Source organism: Nyctibius grandis, chromosome 4, assembly GCF_013368605.1.
Source record: "Nyctibius grandis isolate bNycGra1 chromosome 4, bNycGra1.pri, whole genome shotgun sequence".
In the NCBI taxonomy this organism is placed as follows: Eukaryota; Metazoa; Chordata; class Aves; order Nyctibiiformes; family Nyctibiidae; genus Nyctibius; species Nyctibius grandis.
This window is the reverse complement of record NC_090661.1, coordinates 93,935,724-93,956,849: the sequence shown is the minus strand read 5'-3', so window position 1 is coordinate 93,956,849 and position 21,126 is coordinate 93,935,724. Positions and strand designations below refer to the sequence as shown.

Below are 21,126 nucleotides of genomic sequence, written 5' to 3'. Positions count from 1 at the left end.
GTCACAGTTTTATGGAGCTTTCAGGGCACCCTGCGACAGTCTGGCAGTGCCACGCTGCCCACGCCTGCCTCCCCAGCACCCTTCCAGCAACAGCTCTTACCATCTAGGCTTCCAATACCCTTTACGGTGCAAAGTCCCCAGGCCAGATTATCCCTGCCAACCAGCATCCCAACAGGGCTCCTGTAAGAAGGGGTGTTGGGGGTCCCTAATAACCTCGTCACCCCGACAGCTGCGGACCCCGTGCAGACGATGGCGCCGGGGTGCTGTGCGGCCGTGCCCCGAGCCCTCTCTTGCTCCAGCCCCAGGCAGCGAACAGCACAGCCCCGGAGGCTTGCCTGGAGGCCGAGGGGCACGGGAGGACTGTTGGGAGAGGAAAAGCAGGAGAAAAGGTGGTATGGACGGTAATGCAAATCCATAGGGTGAGTAAAGAGGCCAGGACAGGGATTAGCATTGGCAGAGCTAGGTAACCCCTTCGGGAACGGGGCGAGCAGCTCCAGCAAACGCACCCCTGCTTTGGGGACTGTGTCTGCTGCTCTGCCATGTGGCTCGGGGCTCGCAGCGCTGCTCCCAGTCTCCCCTCAAAAATAAAAGAAATCTGGGAAGAAATGATCTGGAAAGCTTATTATAACTTAAGGAAAAAAAAGAAAATGCAGCCTTTTTTAAAAAAAAAAGTCAGAAACCCTTCAAAGGCTTTTTATGTGAGCACATAGACAAATGCCCAACTGAAAAATAATCCTTGGCGTATAGTACTTACTAGAAAAGATATTACAGTAATATGTCACCACACCTTCTGCTAATGTGTTTTCTGCATGTTATTATTAACCACTACAAAAATAATAAGTTTGAGTGTATCAATATCTCGCACTGCCTGGAGGTGCAGCCATTTTCATTTGTGTGTTCGAAGTAGGAAGCATAATGTGGTAGGCAGATAATTCCTCATCTGAATAAACCACTTCTGTTTTATAGTAATATAAGACAATATAAAAGCCCTTTTACAAAGGTAATATCTTCAGTTTGTAGACAGGAAAATAACTGGGGAAAGGGTAAAGTACTAAGAAGGATTTTTATTTCTAAGTAGTTTCATTTGTGCTCAAAGAAAGGATGGCCATTTGTGGAAAAAACCCCAAACCAAAATATTAAACTCACCTTTTTTATCCTTTTATTTTTAAATATTCATCCCAATTATATATTTGAAAAGTTTAACGAAAAAGCATATTAGTAAATTAAGTGTCTAGGGAACACTAGTCAGCGTTCGTAATGGTAATGGCACAGCCTACAGAAATCACACGCAAACCTGAGCTCTTCTGTCTGTACCCCAGGTCAGCCGAAAAGTGACAGCCTGTGACTAAAAGTCACCGAGGAGCATCACAATCATGTCATCATTAATGTCATATCACCACCTCCTCTAAAACCTGTTTAAATGCTCTGTGTTACCCACCACCATAGCACGAGAACGCCCGAGGAGAAACGCTGGCATACCTCCTATCTAAAGTGGCCAATATGATTTACTATCTCTTTACCGCTAATATTTAAAAGTAGGAAATTTAAAGTAATAAATTAAAAAAGAAAATAAAAGAATACTTCAGTTATTTTTTAATCAGTTTTCTGATTAGAAAACCAGAACCTCTGGATTTCCAAAGATATAGATATTACATAACTATACACTCAGGCCTATTTTTCAGTTTTCCTTTTATGTATATTTTAAAAGCACATAAATGTTATAAATTCCTATTGTTTACATACCCGCACACATTACTGTTATACATAAATTATACATGAATCTTATGAAGCCCAGATCTAATTCAGCTGTTACTGAAGCGTACTGCAAAGCTTTGCCTGATTTCAGTGTAGCAAAGCAGTGCTCCTGTATCCCTTTACGGTTATATTTAATTTAAACATAAAACATCAAAGAAGATTGCTCTCCTTTCATGATCTCTTTGAAATCAGCCTTTAATACTAGGCCATAATATTTGTACTGGTACATGGAACCAATATGCGGTACATTTTGGCCTAGAAGCGTTCATTATCTATTTTGCAATGAATGTTGCTCACTTTTTCTTTCATGCATCCCAGTTTCTATGCTAAAGAAATTCTAATGTGAATCTTGAAGGATATATAGGAGGTTTTATTTATTTTTCTTACATTAAAGGGCAATAAGTTGGTATGAATCAGACCTGAGCGTGTTCCTTCTGGCAGAAAACAGCCTGTGCCAGAACTGCTGGAACTCTTTGGCTTTGAGAAGTTTAATTTATTGTCTTGAATAATAAACTGCCATTCAATCAACCTTGTGAAACAAAACATAAAACAGGCCAGTGCTTAAATCTTGAACAGGGACCAGAAGAGTTTTCCACAAAGGAAACAAAATTGGGAGAGGCATTTTATATTAAATAACGTCAATTATTTTATTCTCCCTTTTTGTCTGCCTTCAGTATTAATTAGGAGTAACTGACAGTTAATATGCTCTAAGCTCTGCACGGTAAAATTGATTAGTATACTAAGAGGGAAAATAAGAATCAGTTTTTGATGAAAAATATCAGGTTTCAGAGCACTGCATGTGCAGCTGTGAAGAAGGACAAAGTGTGAAGATATTAACCCATCCGCGACACCCAGCTGGGCATTTGCCCAGTCCTGCTGACAAAACTGTCAAGGCAGGCGGCCGGCCACTACTTTTTGGTTAAGCCCTGCATTATTTCCTCTTCATTTTTCCTCACTGGTTTTGTCTATTTTTACTATAATCCACATGCTCTGCTCAGTAGCTGCAGTCTATATGTCTAAGTGACTTATACGACTAAGGAAAAATAGGTTTTAATTCATCCCGCTGGTCTGCATAGTAAATGTTACACCTCGTGTTACTGATGTATCTTTTAATCGCCAAACACTCTGGGACTCAGATTCAGTTTTCTGTGTGAAAAGAAAGATGTCTAAGAAAGTTGTGACCACTATGTTTTTTTTCAAAAATATATCATTATTTTCTTTAAAATTATCTTATTTATTTCCCAGGCTTTAATTCTGAAAATAAAAAGCTGTCTTAAGTATAAAGTATCAGTTATTAAAAACAACAAACAAAAAGACAAAACAAAAAACCATTAATAATATTGCTCTGATTTTTTCTTTTTTTTTTTTTTTTTTTTATTCCAAGGAACTCTATCCATAGTCTAATGAAAGAATTTCCAAATTCAACCATCTTTGAAATATTTTGGTATTTTGATTTCTTTCACGTTTTGCAAATAATTCTGTGCCCACTGGTTGTAAACAACATTAATATCATTCCGCTTTGTGTCTATTCACGCAGACTGTGAGGCTTATTACAGGGTGGTTAACCATGGCAAATCAATAGGATACAATTTGGTGTGGAATGTCTTTTAAAGTATAAAAGCCCTGGTATTACAAAAAGCTAAGCACTGTAAGAAACTACTGCACAAACCAGATCGTATCGTTAATTTGAAATCCCAGTTAGCTGTTACCGCCAGAGCTGCACATGCCTTTTCCCTTCGCTACGGAAAGAGCCGTACTTCAAAATTAAATTTTAAAGATCGCTAAGATATTCCGCTTGGCAGATTAGCGTCCCTCCTTGCTGGAGACAGGGGAGACGGGCGTTTCGGCGTGGCGGTGGGAGGACGCGGGTGGCACGACGCGATCCTACCTGCTTGCAACATATAGGGCTGCCGGGAGCAGCGCGCTGGTGCGGAGGAAGCGCGGCCAGGAGCCGATGTCAGCGTCGCGCACATGCCTCCCAGTAACATCCCACTGACATTCTACCTACTCTCTGCGCCCCGACTATTTACAAGCTTCCTTGCAGAAAGTCACAACTTTAGGAATGAAAAAAAAAAACCCACCCCACCCCAAATGGAGGACTGGAAGGCAGGTCACGTGGCCACCGGGAGCCGGTCTTGTTGCATTACACGCAGCAAGTGTGGATGGCAAACAATATCGGTTGATGTTTATGCCATATGTGCTCGGTCTCTTCATGTATCAGCACCAAAATCCTGTTTCTGCACAGTGTAACGCCACGGGATCCTACCGGGGAGAGGGTCACAGTCTAATTAGGCGAACTGTGGAAAAAATGTGGCACACTAACCAAGACCAAGAGGGACTGACTTACAGAGTGAGCCCTTGCTCTGGAAGGAAACAAGCATTACCCAGCTAAAGTCTTAACAATTTTTTAACATGCGCACTCAAATACATCGTGTTTTAACCCCTAAGCAATTTGTCTATGTTCAGACTTGCTGCCTCCCAAGGACAGCTGAGGTTTTGCGGAAAGACACTGTTGTTATTTGGACTAACGTTATTGCTGAACTCGGCTATCTGCCTTCTCAGAAGCGGCCAACAGAAAGGAAATTCATCGTCCAGCGCAAATCCACTGCCCCAAACGCATACGAACGCTGACCTGTGCCACAGGCTCTGCTGGGACTCTGAAGCCAGGGCAAGAGGCAATGCAAAACCTGCACATCCTTAATGTGGTATTTGACGAGTTCTCTCAGCAGGTCTCCCCTGGTTGACGATCCATCTGCATTAAACCAAAGCTTTGCAAGACCAAGTCTTGCACCTTCCTAGACCAAAATATTTTATACTTTACACCTGGATGTCAAAATCATTGATCTTTCCCATATGTCACATTACTCAAAAATTAACATAGACACAAAATTCCTGCCCCTGCTTCTAACATACCACAGTGTATATGTCAATTAAGAAATAAATGAGCTGTTCTCCCATATCCAAAGATCAAAATAAGCCGAAAATTCCTATTTTTTCCTAGGGTACATTAGCCCCTTCAGCCCATCAGACCCCTCTCCTTACAACTGTTTAGATGGCCACTCTACTAACCTCCTGGGACACAGCAAGAGCTTATTAAACTTTCTTTTTGCAATTAACAGCATTAGTCTGGAAATCTTTCGCAGTAGCAGTGGCGTTCTATACATGACATGATCCTTCTATGGAAGATGCTGTTTCCAAATTTACTTTGCACTAAGGCAAACCACAAACTAAATAGGCCTGTGAATACACACCTCTTACCTTCAAAATAAAAAAAAATAGTAATTCCGCAGTACTTCACACAAACTGGAGCCCGGAGGGGACTCCATCCATTTTTCTGATTTCTTTCTTGCCTTCTTTCTTCCTTCCTGTGCCACATCAGAGCACTCTCCCCACCTCTCCAAAGGAGAAAACTACTGTTCAAGTTTCTGGCTTTTCTCCAAATAGAAAAGCCCTATCTTTAAGAGGTGGCAAAGACTGTGACTGAAAGGGGGAAGGCGCCTAACAGGTGGTCCAAGGGTGTTCCTTCACACATGCAACTCCCATCAGGAAACAGCGGAAAATTCTGGGGAAGGAGAAAGAAATTCCTAAAACCTATGGGGCTTTTCTACCGCCTGTCGCATCTCCCCCCGGAGCAGATGCCCTCACGCTCTCCTCTGCATCTGCATTACATTAAACAGGATGAAGAAACACAAACCAACTTTCACTTGAATCTGAACTCTCCATTTCATGTCACCCTCAGGACAACCACGTGAAACACATATGGCAAGTTCAGCCTGGGAACCGCATTGGGACCTTTCCGGCCAGGAGCAGAGCTAATCCTCACCACTGCCCACATATGGCTTGAGATGGAACACTGCAGGTTCCTCCCTGCCTGCAGCTGCCGGCCCAATCAGCGGTATGGGCAGGGTCGGCCAACTGGACTGTGTCAGCAGATGGACTTTCATTTTTTCCACCAAGTCGGAGCAGGCCAATGACGAAGGAAAACAAGGCGAGTAAGACGGGCGATTTGATTTCAGAAAATGCTACCTAGCACGCAGGCTGCATGCTCGCTGATCTCTCCAGAGAGGGAAAAGATTCCCTCTCTCAGCTCTATGGTTTTCCCTAACCTGCATTTTCATCTGTCATCAGATACTCGTGTTTCCCTCCACAGCCAGGGAAAGAACTTGCCTGAAAATGACAGTGTTCCAGGCAATCTGGCAAATCTCATCCCTGTGGCATGTCCTTGCCTCATCTATCTGCTGAGATGGGGAAAAAAAAGGAAAAAAAAAGGAAAGAAACCAGCAGCTAGTCCTTTCCCTGCCCCGCCCCCCCCGGAAAGACCTGCCATTCAGAATAAATCAGTTAACATTCAATATAATACTCATTTCCAGTCTTTTTTGCTACCTTAATTAGAAGTGATCAAAAACAAATGTTACTTTTGAAAGTGAATCCACTTCAGAGAGAGACAGTGAAGCCTCTCAATTGGTTAAATTTCAGCTGGGAGCCTCTTAATTGTTTTTAGGTAGGAACGATGTGCTAGTCTCAATACCCACCTTGTAGGCACATGCAAGGTCTCCCAACTGCCTGATGCCCTCTGCTGAGGTAATTACGATGCTTTGAGGTGCTGGTGAGACTAGAAAGGCTCACTGGCAGTCTTTGAGTGTTAGTGGGGGTAAGGAAAAAAAAAATCTTTCAGACCACTTGCATCATGAAAGCAAAAAAAAAGCAAAGATGAGGTAATGCTGCTGAGAACAAATCTTAACCGAGCAGTTGGCAGACATGGAGAGAAATCATTGAGTCAAAGCCAGTAATATACCTGATGAGGAGCTGTAAGTCCTGTGATGCAGCTTTTCAGGAAATCTTGTTCTCTAACACTCTACTTGGGGATTGTTTAGGCATGACTTCCTAATTCAGAGGTCAATCTTTTCACATAAATTGCCTAGCACAGTCTCTGGACTCTTGATAGCTCTTAATGCATATAAAAATCTCTTTTTATGACAGCAAGCACAAAAAATTTCAGATTCTGCCCCTGTCTCCGGAGCTTCTGGATCATAGTGTTACTGTTACAAAAAACATCAGTATGTCATTTGGAAAGCATCCTGAGAAGTCAGATGCATCAATGCAAGCCAAGCAGGGATGTGACGGATCAATCTGAATATTTAAAGAGCAGAATTAAAAAAAAAACGGACTGAGATCTCCAGATATTGGAGCATCCCCACTCAGACAAGATTACTGATTAAATGACCCATCCTGATGTCTGGATGGAACATGAGCCTGAAAATCTCCTGGCATAAACCACCATCTACAGGGTGGGGGCTGGAAGAAGCTTATCTCCATATTCCAGAACAATGAGCTTTATAGTCATGCTTTCTCTAATACCCTAAGAAATGAGACGCTGGCAGACAGACAGAATTGTGGCTGGATCTGCTGTAAGAATTTCCATATTTCTATAACAAGAAAATAAGTTATCTTAAAGGAGTTTGCTACGTCCATCTCAACTTTTATGACATACGCAGTAAAACAGAGCAGTGTTTTCTTCCCTCAAGAATGAAGAGATAAAGAAGCTGTCTTCACAGTTCATGCAGAAAACTTCATATGTATTTTTTCTGCCTTTACTCGCAATCAGTCACTCCTCCTGAGCTCTCATCCTGCTCCGTACAGCAATATTCAAACAAATGATTAAAAAAAATCCAGCTACAATTCTTTTTGCAGCCAGCATTACAGCCTGATTTGGCCAGGACAGCAAACCATCTTCCTTACTGGGACAGGAATCAGGCAACTTCATCTACAGCTCATTTAGGACAGACAGGAAAACCGAACATGTCTTACATGTCTATATCTCAACTAATAAATTAAAGACCAGAAATACTCCACAGACCTGTGATTCCAAAACTTTTGGGTGCCTGGACATCGTCATTTTTGGAGGACCACTAACAAACCCATTCAAGGCTCATAAATACTTTTTAACATGACATCAAGAAACAATGACAAACCTTATCATAGTCTTCTAGGATTATGGGTGCAACTGCTGTTAGATATTAAAACAGACCCACATCAGCATTTCTAACTTTTTTTTTTAGTTGCTGAAGTGTCTGTAGAGAGTAAGGCTTCAGAGACTGGCAGCATCAAATCTAACTGCCAATATAAACTACCCAGACTACAGTGTAGTGCTGCTGCCAGAGTCAGGGTCACTCCTACTCCTTGACATCAGACCTGCTAGGATGAGGTGTAAAATGTGAGGACAAGCAAGCGCGAACCTCTGAATGCCCAGAAGAAAGTGGGCAGGATTTGCTTGTGTGTCCACCATCCACGCTTGTTCTGTAGCTGGTTCAACTACTGTGCTAATCAAATACTTTAACGCAAGTATTTTAGCTCCATAGAAAATGTGATTTAGCAGAGAAAAGAGTTTGATTTGAAACTGGACCAGTAAATCCCCAGTCGCCCATGTGTGCAACATGGGCTTGAAGACCTTTCACTGCAGAGAAACACCGGCCTTCCACGCTACTGCCAGCTGGTTCTCACCTACAGGCAGAGGACAGTTATCTGCTTTAAGGATGTTTTTCCTACTTTTCCATCATTCCTACTGGGTTTTATATTGTAGTCCACAGTGAATGCAGTGGTTCATTATCACACAGGGCAACAACCTGGTGGACAGCAATCGGGACAGCAGCTGAAGATAGTGTAAGCATTAAGCACAATTATAAAGAGATCTTGAGCAGTTTCCATAGGTGCCTCGTTTTTGAATTACCTAATTGAATTACCTAAAATCCTCCAGCACAACAGATCAGTCTTGAAGTCTCTCTCTCTTCTCAGATTTAGTAAGCCATTGGTCGGGTCTTCTGGCTGTGATCTGGCCTGTGGTCTCAGTGTCAATAATACTTTCAGTTGCTTTCGCCCTTTGATTTGTCTATTGAAGGCAAAGCCTCCATTCATCATTGGAGTTTGAAAGAGAATAATACACGTAATAAGCTCTGCTGCCTTCTCCAGCATTAGCATATGGATACCTTAAAGAGGGCTACCTAGATGTCATTGATGAAAACTCAATAATGAACCATTTAGTTGGGGTTTGTCCCATTTGGCCATACAACTGGAAAAGAAGGACATGGTCAGCTAGGCTTTCACTGATACAGGATGGTGTTTACTGCAAGACTTCTTGTCCTGCTCAGCTATTTTCACCTAATACAACACACAGATTTTGTACAAATTAAAAGTGTTGCAGAGCTGCCATTAATTTGCAGCACAGGAAACATTCATTAATTTTCTCCTCTAGGAATGAGTGTGGCTCAATACATGGGGCTACCACAGCCCAGCTCTTCAGTAGCTTTGTCAGGAGCATGCAGAGGTATGCAAGAAAGCTCTTTCCCTGTCTTGTGTGTTGGTCTTGGGGGGCGTGAAGGAGACAGCCAGTCCCAAGTGGCATCTGCCACGCTACATGTGAGCGTCACACTCTGCTGCCTCTGTGCATGCCTGGCTGGATTAGCCGATGTCAACAAGATACTTACACCCTTCCCTATATGGGCACACGCAGGGTGTCCAACTCCATACGCACCACGGGGGAGGGACTGGGAGGACGGGATGGACAAAGCACATGCTCGAGGCCTTGGGAAGCAATGCCAATCAATTTCTGACTCTTGAAACAGGATCAGAGCCCCTGGGAATGCAGCCAGCACCTTCCCCTGGCTCAGTCGGACACGCTAAGCAGATTTTGTCCTGAATAAAAGTCTCCCGATAGCAAGGCGTGAGACAGCCCAGCGCTTCAGTGCTGCCAGCCTTTCTGGTTCCTCAACTCTTATTCTCTCTAGGGTTTGCACAGCTGGTGTGGTGAGTACAGTGGCACTTGAGCATCCGAAAGTGATGCTGAGGAGGAAAGGCTCAACGATCTGCCCAGTTTGGAGCATCTCCAGGTTCTGTATGTGGTGCATTTATCACCAGCACCACGAAAGCAGAAGACAGTAGGGAACAAAGCCAGATTGTATCGGGTGCATCCCCTGTCCATCGTATGCTATGTTTGCTCTGGTGAAGGCTGGTGACCTGGAACACAAGCGAGGACATGCCAATGGCCCACTTGGCCTCCTCATTTCCAAGGAGGGAAGGAGGACAAGCAACACCAGGTCTATGAACAGATCATGTAGTGGAGAGGATAGAAGTGTTTAAGCTAAAGGCAGGCTGAAAGCTGCCCTAAGGTGGTAAGTCTGGGGGCTGAGCAGAACATGAAAATGTCAACAAGAACGCAAGCAGCGTGGTTAGTTAGAATGTATGTTCTTCCATCATACACCCTGAGAAAAGATAGATACTAAAAAGTATTTTCACATAAAGCAGCTGAACATAAATATGAAATGCTACATGAAAATCACAGGAATAAGCCCGAGATTGAAATATCAATACTAACATATAGGATGAGCCATTTTTAATAACATCCCCACTCTGCTTCTCCCCAGGAAAACGTGCTGATACAGGCTGGGAAATCTGAGGAGCAGCTCATGTGATGCAGACTTCTGACATTCCCCCAGACGTGACTAAGCTTAAACAAGTGGCATTATCTGGTGCATTTGAAAGCAAGATGTGAACAACATGATCGTGGGGCTTTTTTTGGTACCACATTTGGATGGGGTTTGTGAAGTGAACGATATTACAAACAAGTTAAAATTTGCCTGTGGCTTTCATTGTCTTGCCAGCCTGAACTTCAAAGAGTGCTGAGAGTTAACAACATGAACGTAAAGAACAGTAGTTCTATGAAAATGCCTATAATTGAGCTGACACCATATACCACGACAAAAATAACTCTGATTCTTATTACAGAAAACACAACCTTATCTACAAATAGAGCCTAAAGTGGGCGCTCTTAGTCAGTGTTGCAAGTTTTACATCATTACAAATACATTGATATTTAAAGTCTTCTGCTTCCAAATGTGGAATTAAATAGTGAGTCATCACAAATACTATTTTCCAGTTGTGAGGCTGAACACATAAGTGAGCTTTGTATTAACTGAAAAGCGAATAAAAGGAAAATGAAAATAAATGTATGATGTGAAGCCCAGATGCTGTTACCCGCATCATACATTCTTGAGGTTACAAATTAAGATTTCTGCTTTTGAAGACATTAGAGCAAAAAGGTCACCACCCTGGTTAAAAACAGAAGGCCAGGTCTGAGCTCTGGGTGTCAGAATAACCCTTTTAACAACAACGAAGCAATGACACCAGCTGACTCTTTATTGCCAAGTCCTTCAAAAAACCTCACCTGTCTTGGTAGCAATTGCAGAAGTAGTAACTACCTTCCTAAATCCGATATAATGGGAAATTTCATTATTTTCTTATTGGTGGGGTTTTTGTATGGGTGGGGGTTTTTTTTGGCATTTCACTGCATTTAGACCATAAAATCAGGGGGAGCCCTCTTGCTTTCTGGTTGAACTTACGCACAGAAAAGAACTTCAGGTTCAAAAGCCTTACCTGCAACTACAAACCTGTTGTAATGCATTGTATCTTTTCATTAGTTATAAATTTTTTAAAAGATTTTCAAAACATATACGGTGTGGAGTTAAACACAGCCGCCTCAAATACAAACCGATGCATTTTTTCCATCTAAAGAAACTTGTCATTTCTAATCTTTCTTACCTAGACTTTTGCATTTAGCTCAGCAACTGAGATGCTCCTTGGCTGATACTGCCACCCGATGGCTTTTTAGTCATCAACAGCTTAAATAAAAAAAAAAAAAAAAGGAAAAAAAAGCAGATGTAACGTGGAACCAGTTCTGCTTCTGCTGTGGGAACAGAAAGTAGAGGGGTAGGACACTTCCACTAAAGCGATCTTATGAAAAATGACTATATAAAATACACGTTAAAAATACTCATTGGAGGAAGGTGGAAATGGAGCAAGTTCTCAGCATTTCAGCTGAATATTCTTACTGTCATCTCCAGCAATAAACACGGGTGAGTGATTCAATGCGCGTGGACACCAGCTCCTGCACCCAGTACTCACCCAGGCACCTCTGAAGATGTTCCCTCACTGCAGAAGAAGGGATAAACAGCCACTTTCTCCTTCCCCTTGCACCCCAGTGCCTGATCTGCCTCTGGGCAATTTTTTTCCCAGACATTTAAGAACCAACCCAGATTTTCAGAGGGAGAAACTGAGCACTCAGTTTACACAGCAAGAAAATACTTATTCCCAGGTGCTGTGACAGGTGCTGGGTATCAGACAGGGGAAGCTGTGTGGACAGCCACCCCGAAAACTCTGCAGAGGGTTGTAAGCCTGGCTACACTTCAGACCCTACCTGACATGAAGCAAATACTGACTGGCCCTCATGAGTTTTTAATTCAGGGGAGGGAGAAGGATCCAACAAGTTATCTTATGATATCTGAATATGTACCTATGTAAAGAAAGCAAAATGGCCTTCAAGAAGAGAAGGCAAAAGGAATTAAAAGACCAAGATTGAGGAGAAACAGAAAACTCTGGCTCCATTACCTGCAGTCAAGTCCATGAGAGATTTCTTCGTCCATGGGTGGAGGGGATCCCACCGTGGAGAAAACACTATAAGGCTTCCTGTGAGGAAGAAGCCAGGGGTTTGTCATCGCCAACCTGGAGCACACCTTGAGTTTGCCTTTGCATAACAGAGGGGGTTCCCTTTTTGTTTCCCTCTCCTGTCCCAAGCAGTCCTAAACGTCTCCCTATCTCAGGTTGTGACAGCCTGACTGTGACTGTCAGCACTATTTCCCCCGCAGCCAGTTATGGTGAAACCTGTAGGGAGCAGGACTTCAACAAGAAAAACAAGTGATTACGTTTTTCTCCAAAAGGCCACAAAGGGCTACGTGCAGCAGAAATATGATTCTGCATTATTATACATGCTACAATGTCCCAATGATTTTACTCTATTGCAATAACTTAATTCACAAAGTACTGTCTAGTAACCAATTCTTTTTGTCATTTTGTTGTTAACATGCAAACCTGATCCTGCTTTATTTTCTTACTCAACATACAGTTATGATGACAAATACTTGCATGTGCATTTGCTGTGTCAGAAGCAGTAGTAAAACAATTCCCTTCAAGATAGCTGCAAATTATTTTCCACATGCAAATTATAAGTAGCAAAAAAAATTTCCTTTTGGAAAAAAAATTGTGAGGACTTTATTCTGTACTCAGAGCAGTTTAAGACATTTACAAAGAAAACAGTGAGGCAGCAGGGGGGCTACAACTGGTCTTACTGCTGTGCGTGTGTGCAAGGCATCCTTCTCCCCAAGCGGGTACTCAGTGAGGGGAAGGAGGATCAACCACTAGATGGGGATGTCTGGCTTCAGAATGTGACAAACCCAAAAGGAGCCTCAGGCACCCTCTGGGATAAAGCTTTTTCAGAGTATTAAGAAAAAGAAAAGAGGAAAAAGAGGAAAAAGAAGAAAGCCCATGCACTTGCCTTCTCCTTGTCTTTCTCTGGATTGAGTGAAAGACCAATGAATTTATTCATCTTGTGCAAGGGATAGATAAATAGTATGAGAGAAAACAGGTAGAAAACCATATCAGGTCAGTTCCCAAACTGACCTGAAAATAGTTTCAACAAATATCCAGACAAAACTGCTGGTGCATCTCCCCTGACCTCCTGGTAGATTCTCCCACTTCTGACCATCGCTTTTCTCTGACAAGGTATCTTTTGTGGCTTCACCAGCTCTTGGGCCTCCTCTTGTCTGCTTGCCCTCCTTTCCACCCTGCTAACCTTATGGGTCCTCTCCCCTCCAGCATCTGGCAGTCAAATTTTGCTGCTTCTCTATCCTTTCAGGTTACAGCTAGGACTTCAACATGCATCTCCTGTCTCAATTAATGGGACACCTACCCCTTCATTACATTCGCATGACCCCCACGACACAGCTCCTGCACATATGTTCCCCCTCTTCAAAAGGTTCTGTAGGTCCCAGGGCATGAAGGCTATGTTCTTAGTCCTCACCTTCAAACTCTTCACAGCACTGGCAATGCTCTTTTCCTTCCTACTTTATCAGCTTTGGGGCCCCGCTTGCTAATTTGTCGCTCTTCCTCGTCATGAGTGCAACACCCTCCGCATTGAAATCTAAGGCTCCTTTCCCTCCACCTTCAAATCCCCTCTTCTAATATTTCCTTTCTCCCCAGTGCTGAAAAGCAAAAGGCCAAATAATCTCAGAGAAGTAGAGCTGTGGGGAACTGCTCAGAGATACTTAAAATATTTCATACGTCGTTTCAAAATTCTAGTACATGTCAAGAGAAGGATGCACACCGAAGGCAGACTCCTTCTGCGTGCTCACCTTTACATATTGTTGGTCTTAGCTCTTAATTGCAAGAGAATCTGCTTACCCCTTCCTGCAGATGCAGAGAATCATACGCAGGAACGATACATATCTGAACATAATTACTTTCTTTGAAAGAGCACATGAGAAGTTCACTACAGCTTTTCATATACTTAAGAACAAACCGACAGAACACACCTGGGGAACCCTGTTAGAAGTACAGACAGATTTGGGAGTCTTTCAAATAAACTGGATCTTCTTTTTTTTCCAGCTGAAAACAATTTACTCACATGAAAACTTTCTACCCGATATTTATACACACTAAAAAAGACATCAAATCTTTTCAGCTTTTCATTGATTGTTTTTTTCTTTGTCCCAAGGTAAAAGGTTACAAACAAAACACCACTGTTTATTGCTTTGAAAGCAGCTGGGCATCTCCTTTTAAAACACCCTTGTGAAAGAGTAAAGAATGGTAAAAAACTAAGAAAAATGGTTAAGTTTCACTCAACTTAATGTGCAAAATCTTGGATTTAAGTCTAAAAGCCGTGTTTTAGAGATAACACATATTCGGTCAGGTTTTCAAACTCTGAGAAAACAAAAAAAAAAGAAATAGTTGATGTCCAATATGTTTTGTCATGGCTTTCAACTTACTGGAAAGTAAAGGTAAGTACAGAAAGCACTGAAGGCTGTATTCTTCACCTACCATTCTTCTCAGCCAAAGATAAAATGTTTATTGATCTCAGCAGTACAGACTCCTCCTCCACTGGGAATTTTCTGTAACATATTTGAGATCTGAGAAGATGCTGTTAATGTTCACATGGGAGCCTCAGTGCATTTACAATACAAGATTCAGTCCAAAATTTGCACATCAACATGTCACATCACAGTGACAGAATAAAATTTTTCAATATAATTAAAGAATCACTTTTATTTAAAGAATCACTTTTATTTAAAGAATCACTTTTATTTAAAGAATCACTTTTAATTAAAGAATCACTTTTAATTAATCACTTACACAAAGAAAGGCCTCATTTTAATCCACTTCTCAAACACATATTCAAAATAAACTGCAAGACAAGGTCACTGTATAAACTGATCAAGACTCAGCTGGGATGCCTTAAATTGCTCCCTTAGCTTGTTTTCAACTACAGGCACTGGCTGCAATTCTAAAACTTCCATACATTCATCCTGGTAAACGTTCACACAGGCTCATTCAGACTCTCACACACTGTGCATCTGACTGTAAAGGGGCATTTCACCATTTGCAAGGCACAGCATTGCCCCGCGCTCTGGTCCTGCTCAGGGCTCTGTGCAGACAATTACGCTGTGGAATTCCCTCCCATCAGGCATGAAGAAAATAATTCAGCGCATTATGCTTGAGCATACCAATATCTGGGTGGGCACTCCGATTTATTAAAAGAGTAACTATATGTGAGCATCAAAAAAGACTTTAACTACAGCTCCATGAAAGATCCTGTGCAGAGATCTCTTGAGGAGCTGTGGACAATACTCCCCAAAGGAAACCTGAGACTATCCTCGGAATTACAACATCATCCACTACAGCAAGGAAGCATAAAACAGCTCATTAGCAGCCCTATCGAGTGACAGACCTAAAGCCAGCTCCAAAGTTGCCCACACCTGTCTGCTTATAGTGCCTGCCAAAAAGCCAAATTCCATGGGGGAAAGAATCCTTGTCCTTCTTCTACACCTGGATCTTGCAACCCCAATATGCTCCGGGGAACTGCAGGTTTCAGAGCAGCAGGGTGCACAGCTAGGGAGAAAGGATGAGCAGATGCTGTAAGATCCCTCCCCGCAAATGAATGAATTCCACACTACTCTGTTTCAAATGTGAAAACGCAAAATGCCATTAAAAATATCCGTCAATTTTAAGTAGCACAATTTTAAGCAGTCCAGCAAAAATGATACAGTGGTATTTCTAGTACACCTTTTTCACTTACAACCTGAAAATGCATGAGCCCTACTATTATCTTAGGAATTCATTTACAGTAGACACCCTGAGATGTTCCTTTGACAGACCAGGAGCAAACTGTACTAATAACATAATAGTTACTGTATAGTGTCACACTGAAGTCTTAAGTATGATAAAGCTGAGCAGAGCTCTTAAAAGCAAGCCAGAAAATCTAACTTTCCATACCATCCTTCATGGCGATCTGAATACTTCATTAGTCTCCCAGGACCTGCTGTCTAGAAAGAGTGGGATTATTTTTAACATGCTTTATATACAGACCTCAGGAATGATCTATCAAGAAATTCGATAATAAATAAGGAGAAATTAAACTAACAACTGACATGCACACACAAGTATCCATCAGAGTTTCAGTGACTGATTTTTCCCAGACTGCAAAGAGCGCACTCACATCATACGACACTCTATAGATGACAGGAACAGCCTCAGGTAGAAACGAGACATTTTTATCCTTGTGGAAGTCTTCTCTAATTGTAGCAAACTGCTAGATAAATGGTGATAAATAGATGATTACACAACATGGTAGAAAGGGTAAGAGGAGAGAGATGCGATTTTTTTCAGACAATTTAATAAGACATTTCACCTGTCTGTAAAGGCGTCTTGGAAGTGTGAAAAGGGACTCCTCTCTAATGCCTGCACTGTTGGTTTTTCCTTCCTGATATAATTAGCATTATTATTATCAGAATTTACTGCATCTTTACAGTAAAATACATAAAACTAGATGCAATAGAGCTGTAGTAGCACACAGTTGTAATAAGACCAGCACCACAGATCCTATACAGCAGAAGAATATTACACAGCAGAAAATGAAAACTCCTCACTCTGCCAAAACGCTGCAAGGTACCGCACTGAGCCATCTGCAAGCCTGCGTATAAGAATTTTTCAGAAGAAATTACAATCTTACAAGAAGCAACCCTGCCTGATTCTTCTGTAAATGATTCTTCCCTTCCACTGCAAGAATATAAACCTATGGGGTTTTTTTTTCTATATATTAAACTAGGTTTTAAGTTTTGATCCCAAATAACATTGCACCTAAATAGGTAAAGACATGTGAAAAGAAGACTGGGGGCTTCTGTGCTTGGGAGAGAAAAGGATTTCACAACAGCCTGAGTTCCTCAATCTTTTCACTGCAACCTCCCCATTGCCTAGAGTTGCCTTAAAGCCAATTCTAGGCTTCATTAATTCTTAAAAGAAATGCATGGTTTTGATGTAAAGAAAAGAAGCATTAATACTGGAAGACCATTTAGTCTCTCACTTAGATTACAAAAACCTGTCTAGCAAAAGTCTGAAGCACAATAAAGACCCCAAAAGGGAAGGCTGAATGGCAGCACCCGCATCCGAACACCCGCTTGCTTCTCTCTGCCGGCCGGCCGCTGCAGCAAGCTGGTACGGATTCAGGAGTTGGCATCGGCACCCTAACCGGCCACTGCATCTTCCGAATTTTGGAACAAGCCTGCATTGAGAGGAGGCAGGGCAGAGCCTGAAGCAGGTTTAAGGAGGGAGGCAGCTGGCCCGGGAGCCGCCCAGGAATTCAGTAATCCGAAGGGCTGTGTTCCTGGCCCGCGTGAAGGGACCTGTGGCCCTGGCTGGAGGATGCAAGTGCTCAGAAGCTCGTTCAGTTATGTACTAAGTAGAGATTTATGTTGCAGTAACACATCACATATCATGGCAAAACGTGTGTGAGAGAAGTTCAAAAGGCTCCTCGTTACATGTAGGAGGGCAGTAACTAACAAGAATCTACTTTCTAGGTTTCCCCTCCCTGCCATGGCATTAAGACACTTTTTAACTATTTCCCACTCAGTGTTTTGCCTTTTCCCTTAACAGACATGCAGAAATTCTAAGGAATCCCTGCCTCTGGAAAAGAGTCTATTTAGTAAGAAATCTGCTAAGAGATGCCACCCGCAGTAGGTTTTTTAAGATTAATTACCTACTTTATGAAGATGATAAAAGTCAGATCCATTACAAACAGCTGTGGGTTCTTCTAGCACTTGAAGGATGACATTTTTAAAGAAACCCCTGGTATCTGTAGCTGTAAGCCCGTGCGGGAAAGCCTGGGGTTGTAGCCGGCCGCTTGGTCACACACACAGTCCAGAATTTAATGCACCAGCTCCTGCCCTGCGCCATCGCCCCGCATTGCTGAAGCAGAACTTTAAAGCCCACTGTCTGTTTGGGATAATAACTTAAATCCTAACCCATATCCCCCTTCAAAACAACATACACTAACCGGATTTATTATTTTTTTTTTAAATGCATTATGCATACCAGTGTTCAGCTGCACAGTAGATGGCACTAAATCTTCACTTGTCCCATTGGAGACCCTCCGGCCTCCCTCCAGAATTGAAAGAATTTGTTAATACATTTATGGCATTTTTCAACATACTGTAGGAGTAAACTCCTGCTCAGCTACACTTGTCTTCAGCTTTCTCATCAACCTTTTCCCTAGGTGTGCACATATATGATTCTATTATTTCACACATGATTCATTCTCAGAGCTCTTTTATTATGGAAAAGCAATGGGATGTACACACAGTTTAGCACTCTCAGATGAAGACTGGCTTATTTTAGTGTAATATAATCCAAAAACGTATGAAATGTAAAACAGAGGATTCTTAATCACAGCTGTAAATGTGTTGACACATACAGGGTGAGGAAGGGAAAAAACATACTTGGTGTTGCTGACAGTATGTCAAATAGCATTACCAGAAAGAGAAGCAAGCTGCAGCATGTGATTTGGATGACACTTTGGGACAAAGAATTTTATCTCAATTTAGATTTTCTGCCACAGAAAAGCATCCTCTTCCTGCCAAGCCTTTGCAAAGCTCTGAATATCACTTAAGTTCTCAAATGGTCATCATTTAACCTCTTCTACCAAAGACACCCTTTCAAACTTTAAAATGCTCCATGTCCCAGTTCTCAAAAGGTATATTTGCTAAATCATTTTATACCTACGGATGTCAGCTCCTAGTAATTTACAGGACATATGAATCCATAAAAATTGAGCTAAGAAAATGGTTTTTGTAGAGAGTTTGACCCAGAACACCCATTGGTAGAAGTATTTCCAGTTCCCTGCCTGGTCCTTGGGTCAGGCCCAAAATGAACAAAGGGTTTGCTAGACCAGCTTTTTGATCAAGTTTACTGTCGGTTAAGTAGCCATAATTCTAGTGAAATGGTACCATTCACGCCCGGGAGGAAGGCAGCCCTTTAAGTGCCTTCTCTTCACTCACTATCCAGCCTACGAATGAAGCTCATCTCCAAACATACTGTTATGTCTTGTTGTGTTTCAGAGACCTTCATAAAAGCAGTGAAAAACTACCAAAAAAAATCTCTTTACATTGGATTATACTAATTAAACCATATTAATATTGTACTAACTTGTAACAGCACAAAAAATCTGTTCTACATCACATCTTTCTGACTGACTGCATTCCAAAATAATTTTGGTGCTAGCTCTCACATTCCCAAAAGTGCCTTAAATACCACCTTGCAACCATCTGTAGGAGGCTCATAACTTGCATCCAGCACTAGAGCACTGGCCCCCTGGGAATTTTGGGCTAGCATTCAAGATCAGTACCCTGGCATCTGCACAGGGTGGTATGAAGTGTGAAATCATCGGGACTCAAAACCCCACCAGAAATGTCTTCTGACCACGCTTCATTTATATGAAAATCAGTCAAACCGCTACTGCAGTTGTGTTTCTCATGAGCAGCAGTTGAATTTCTTGCAAAAAGCAATTTGCCTGCAGCACTGCAATTGCCTCTGCATTGCTCCAGGGCGTTGGGGCAGCAAGGAGAGATTTATGCCAGGACTCACAAACAATACGGCCCCTGTGCCCTCTCTGTTCCAGCGTGGGACTTGCATGCAGTGAGTGAAAGTGCTTACAAACAATACAACTTCTCTTCAACTGAATAATGTTGTAGATTCATTTCTCTTGTAATTTTGAAGTACTCTGTACACATATTTGACCTTTTCTACTTTTTAAAAAGACCCATCAGTGAGGCCTAGCATTTATTGCAGAAACAGAAGGGAAAGAAAAAGCTATCTATTAACACTAGAATATTAGCTGCCATGCAGATGAGCTGAATGCAATCTGGTCAAGTTTGATTTGCTTGAACCCAGGAAAAAAGTTAAGAGGAAATTATTAAATGACAGGGAAAAACTGTACATTTTGACAACCCACCTGGTATCAGCCAGGGCAACAACTGCTGAAGTTCTCGTAACAAGAAGTCTCTCCTTGGGGCAGTGAAAGTTGATATCAGTAGTATGCATGCAGATAAAGTGAGCTCTAGAAATGTTCTATATCAAAGTTTTAAATACTGGAAGTTATTTTAAGAGGGGGGTTTTCTTAATACTTTTCAATGTACATAAAAATGAACAACTGAAATTAGGACAAATACCTCTTAGAAACTGTAGAAATGCAATAGAAATGAAAGTCCCTGTGATGAAATACACACATATACATGGATGTCTTTATGTAAATATAAACAACTACAGATAAAACACACACATTAAGAGATAGATACACAAACTACATTAAGAAGACTACATTCTCCAAATTACATTTATGACTTGGTGTAGCTGCAGACCACATAGCACTGGCTACTTTGGTCCTCCTAGATAGCTTCACCCATTTTCAGGGGCAATGCTTTGTAAAAATGTGACGTCCTCTGAAGGTCAGGGGACTTGCACCTTCACCATCTAAGCCTGCCCAACTTACGGTCTAAGCCACTCATTACCACTGTGGTAGATACCCATGCCTTCTTTTCTTCCTTTAGATGTTCATAGCATTGCCAAAAGAAGAAAGAGGAAGAGCTCGTTTGAAGCCTACAAATTAAGTGCTTGTTACGAAGTGGGGTGTGCAAAAGCTCTCAATGTTTTCAAGAAGCCTAACAAGAACGTGGAGCTTGTACCTGTGAAAGGTCTCAGAGGTCTGAATTAAAACTTACCTGTTTGGTCTACCAATAGCAAATGTGCCACCTCCTGGCCCCTGGACAAAGCCCACTGGCTTCACACTGCTTCACAACATCTACATCCTCATCAAAAGCACAGGCTCCTCTACACTACTGGAGCCATTTCAGCCCAAGTTCAGCTCAATGTAACTGGCTTCAGGTGAAGCACAGAGGAACCTTGCTATGCGATTTGATGTTTCACAGCTTACGAACACAGATC

General features: G+C 42.0%; 1 protein-coding gene across 6 annotated transcripts in view; it reads right to left on the bottom strand.

The window, feature by feature from the left end:
* RBM20 (RNA binding motif protein 20) overlaps nt 1–21,126 on the bottom strand; it is a 107,487-nt gene that overhangs the window by 36,276 nt on the left and 50,085 nt on the right. The window contains exon 1 of one of the 6 annotated variants that reach the window (XM_068398088.1): nt 11,347–11,404. The exons of the other annotated variants lie outside the window; for them this stretch is intronic. Within the exon in view, the coding sequence (XP_068254189.1) occupies nt 11,347–11,360 (14 nt within the window). The 5' untranslated portion in view covers nt 11,361–11,404. Of the gene's footprint in view, nt 1–11,346; nt 11,405–21,126 lie in introns of those variants that run through there. 6 annotated transcript variants of the gene reach the window in all.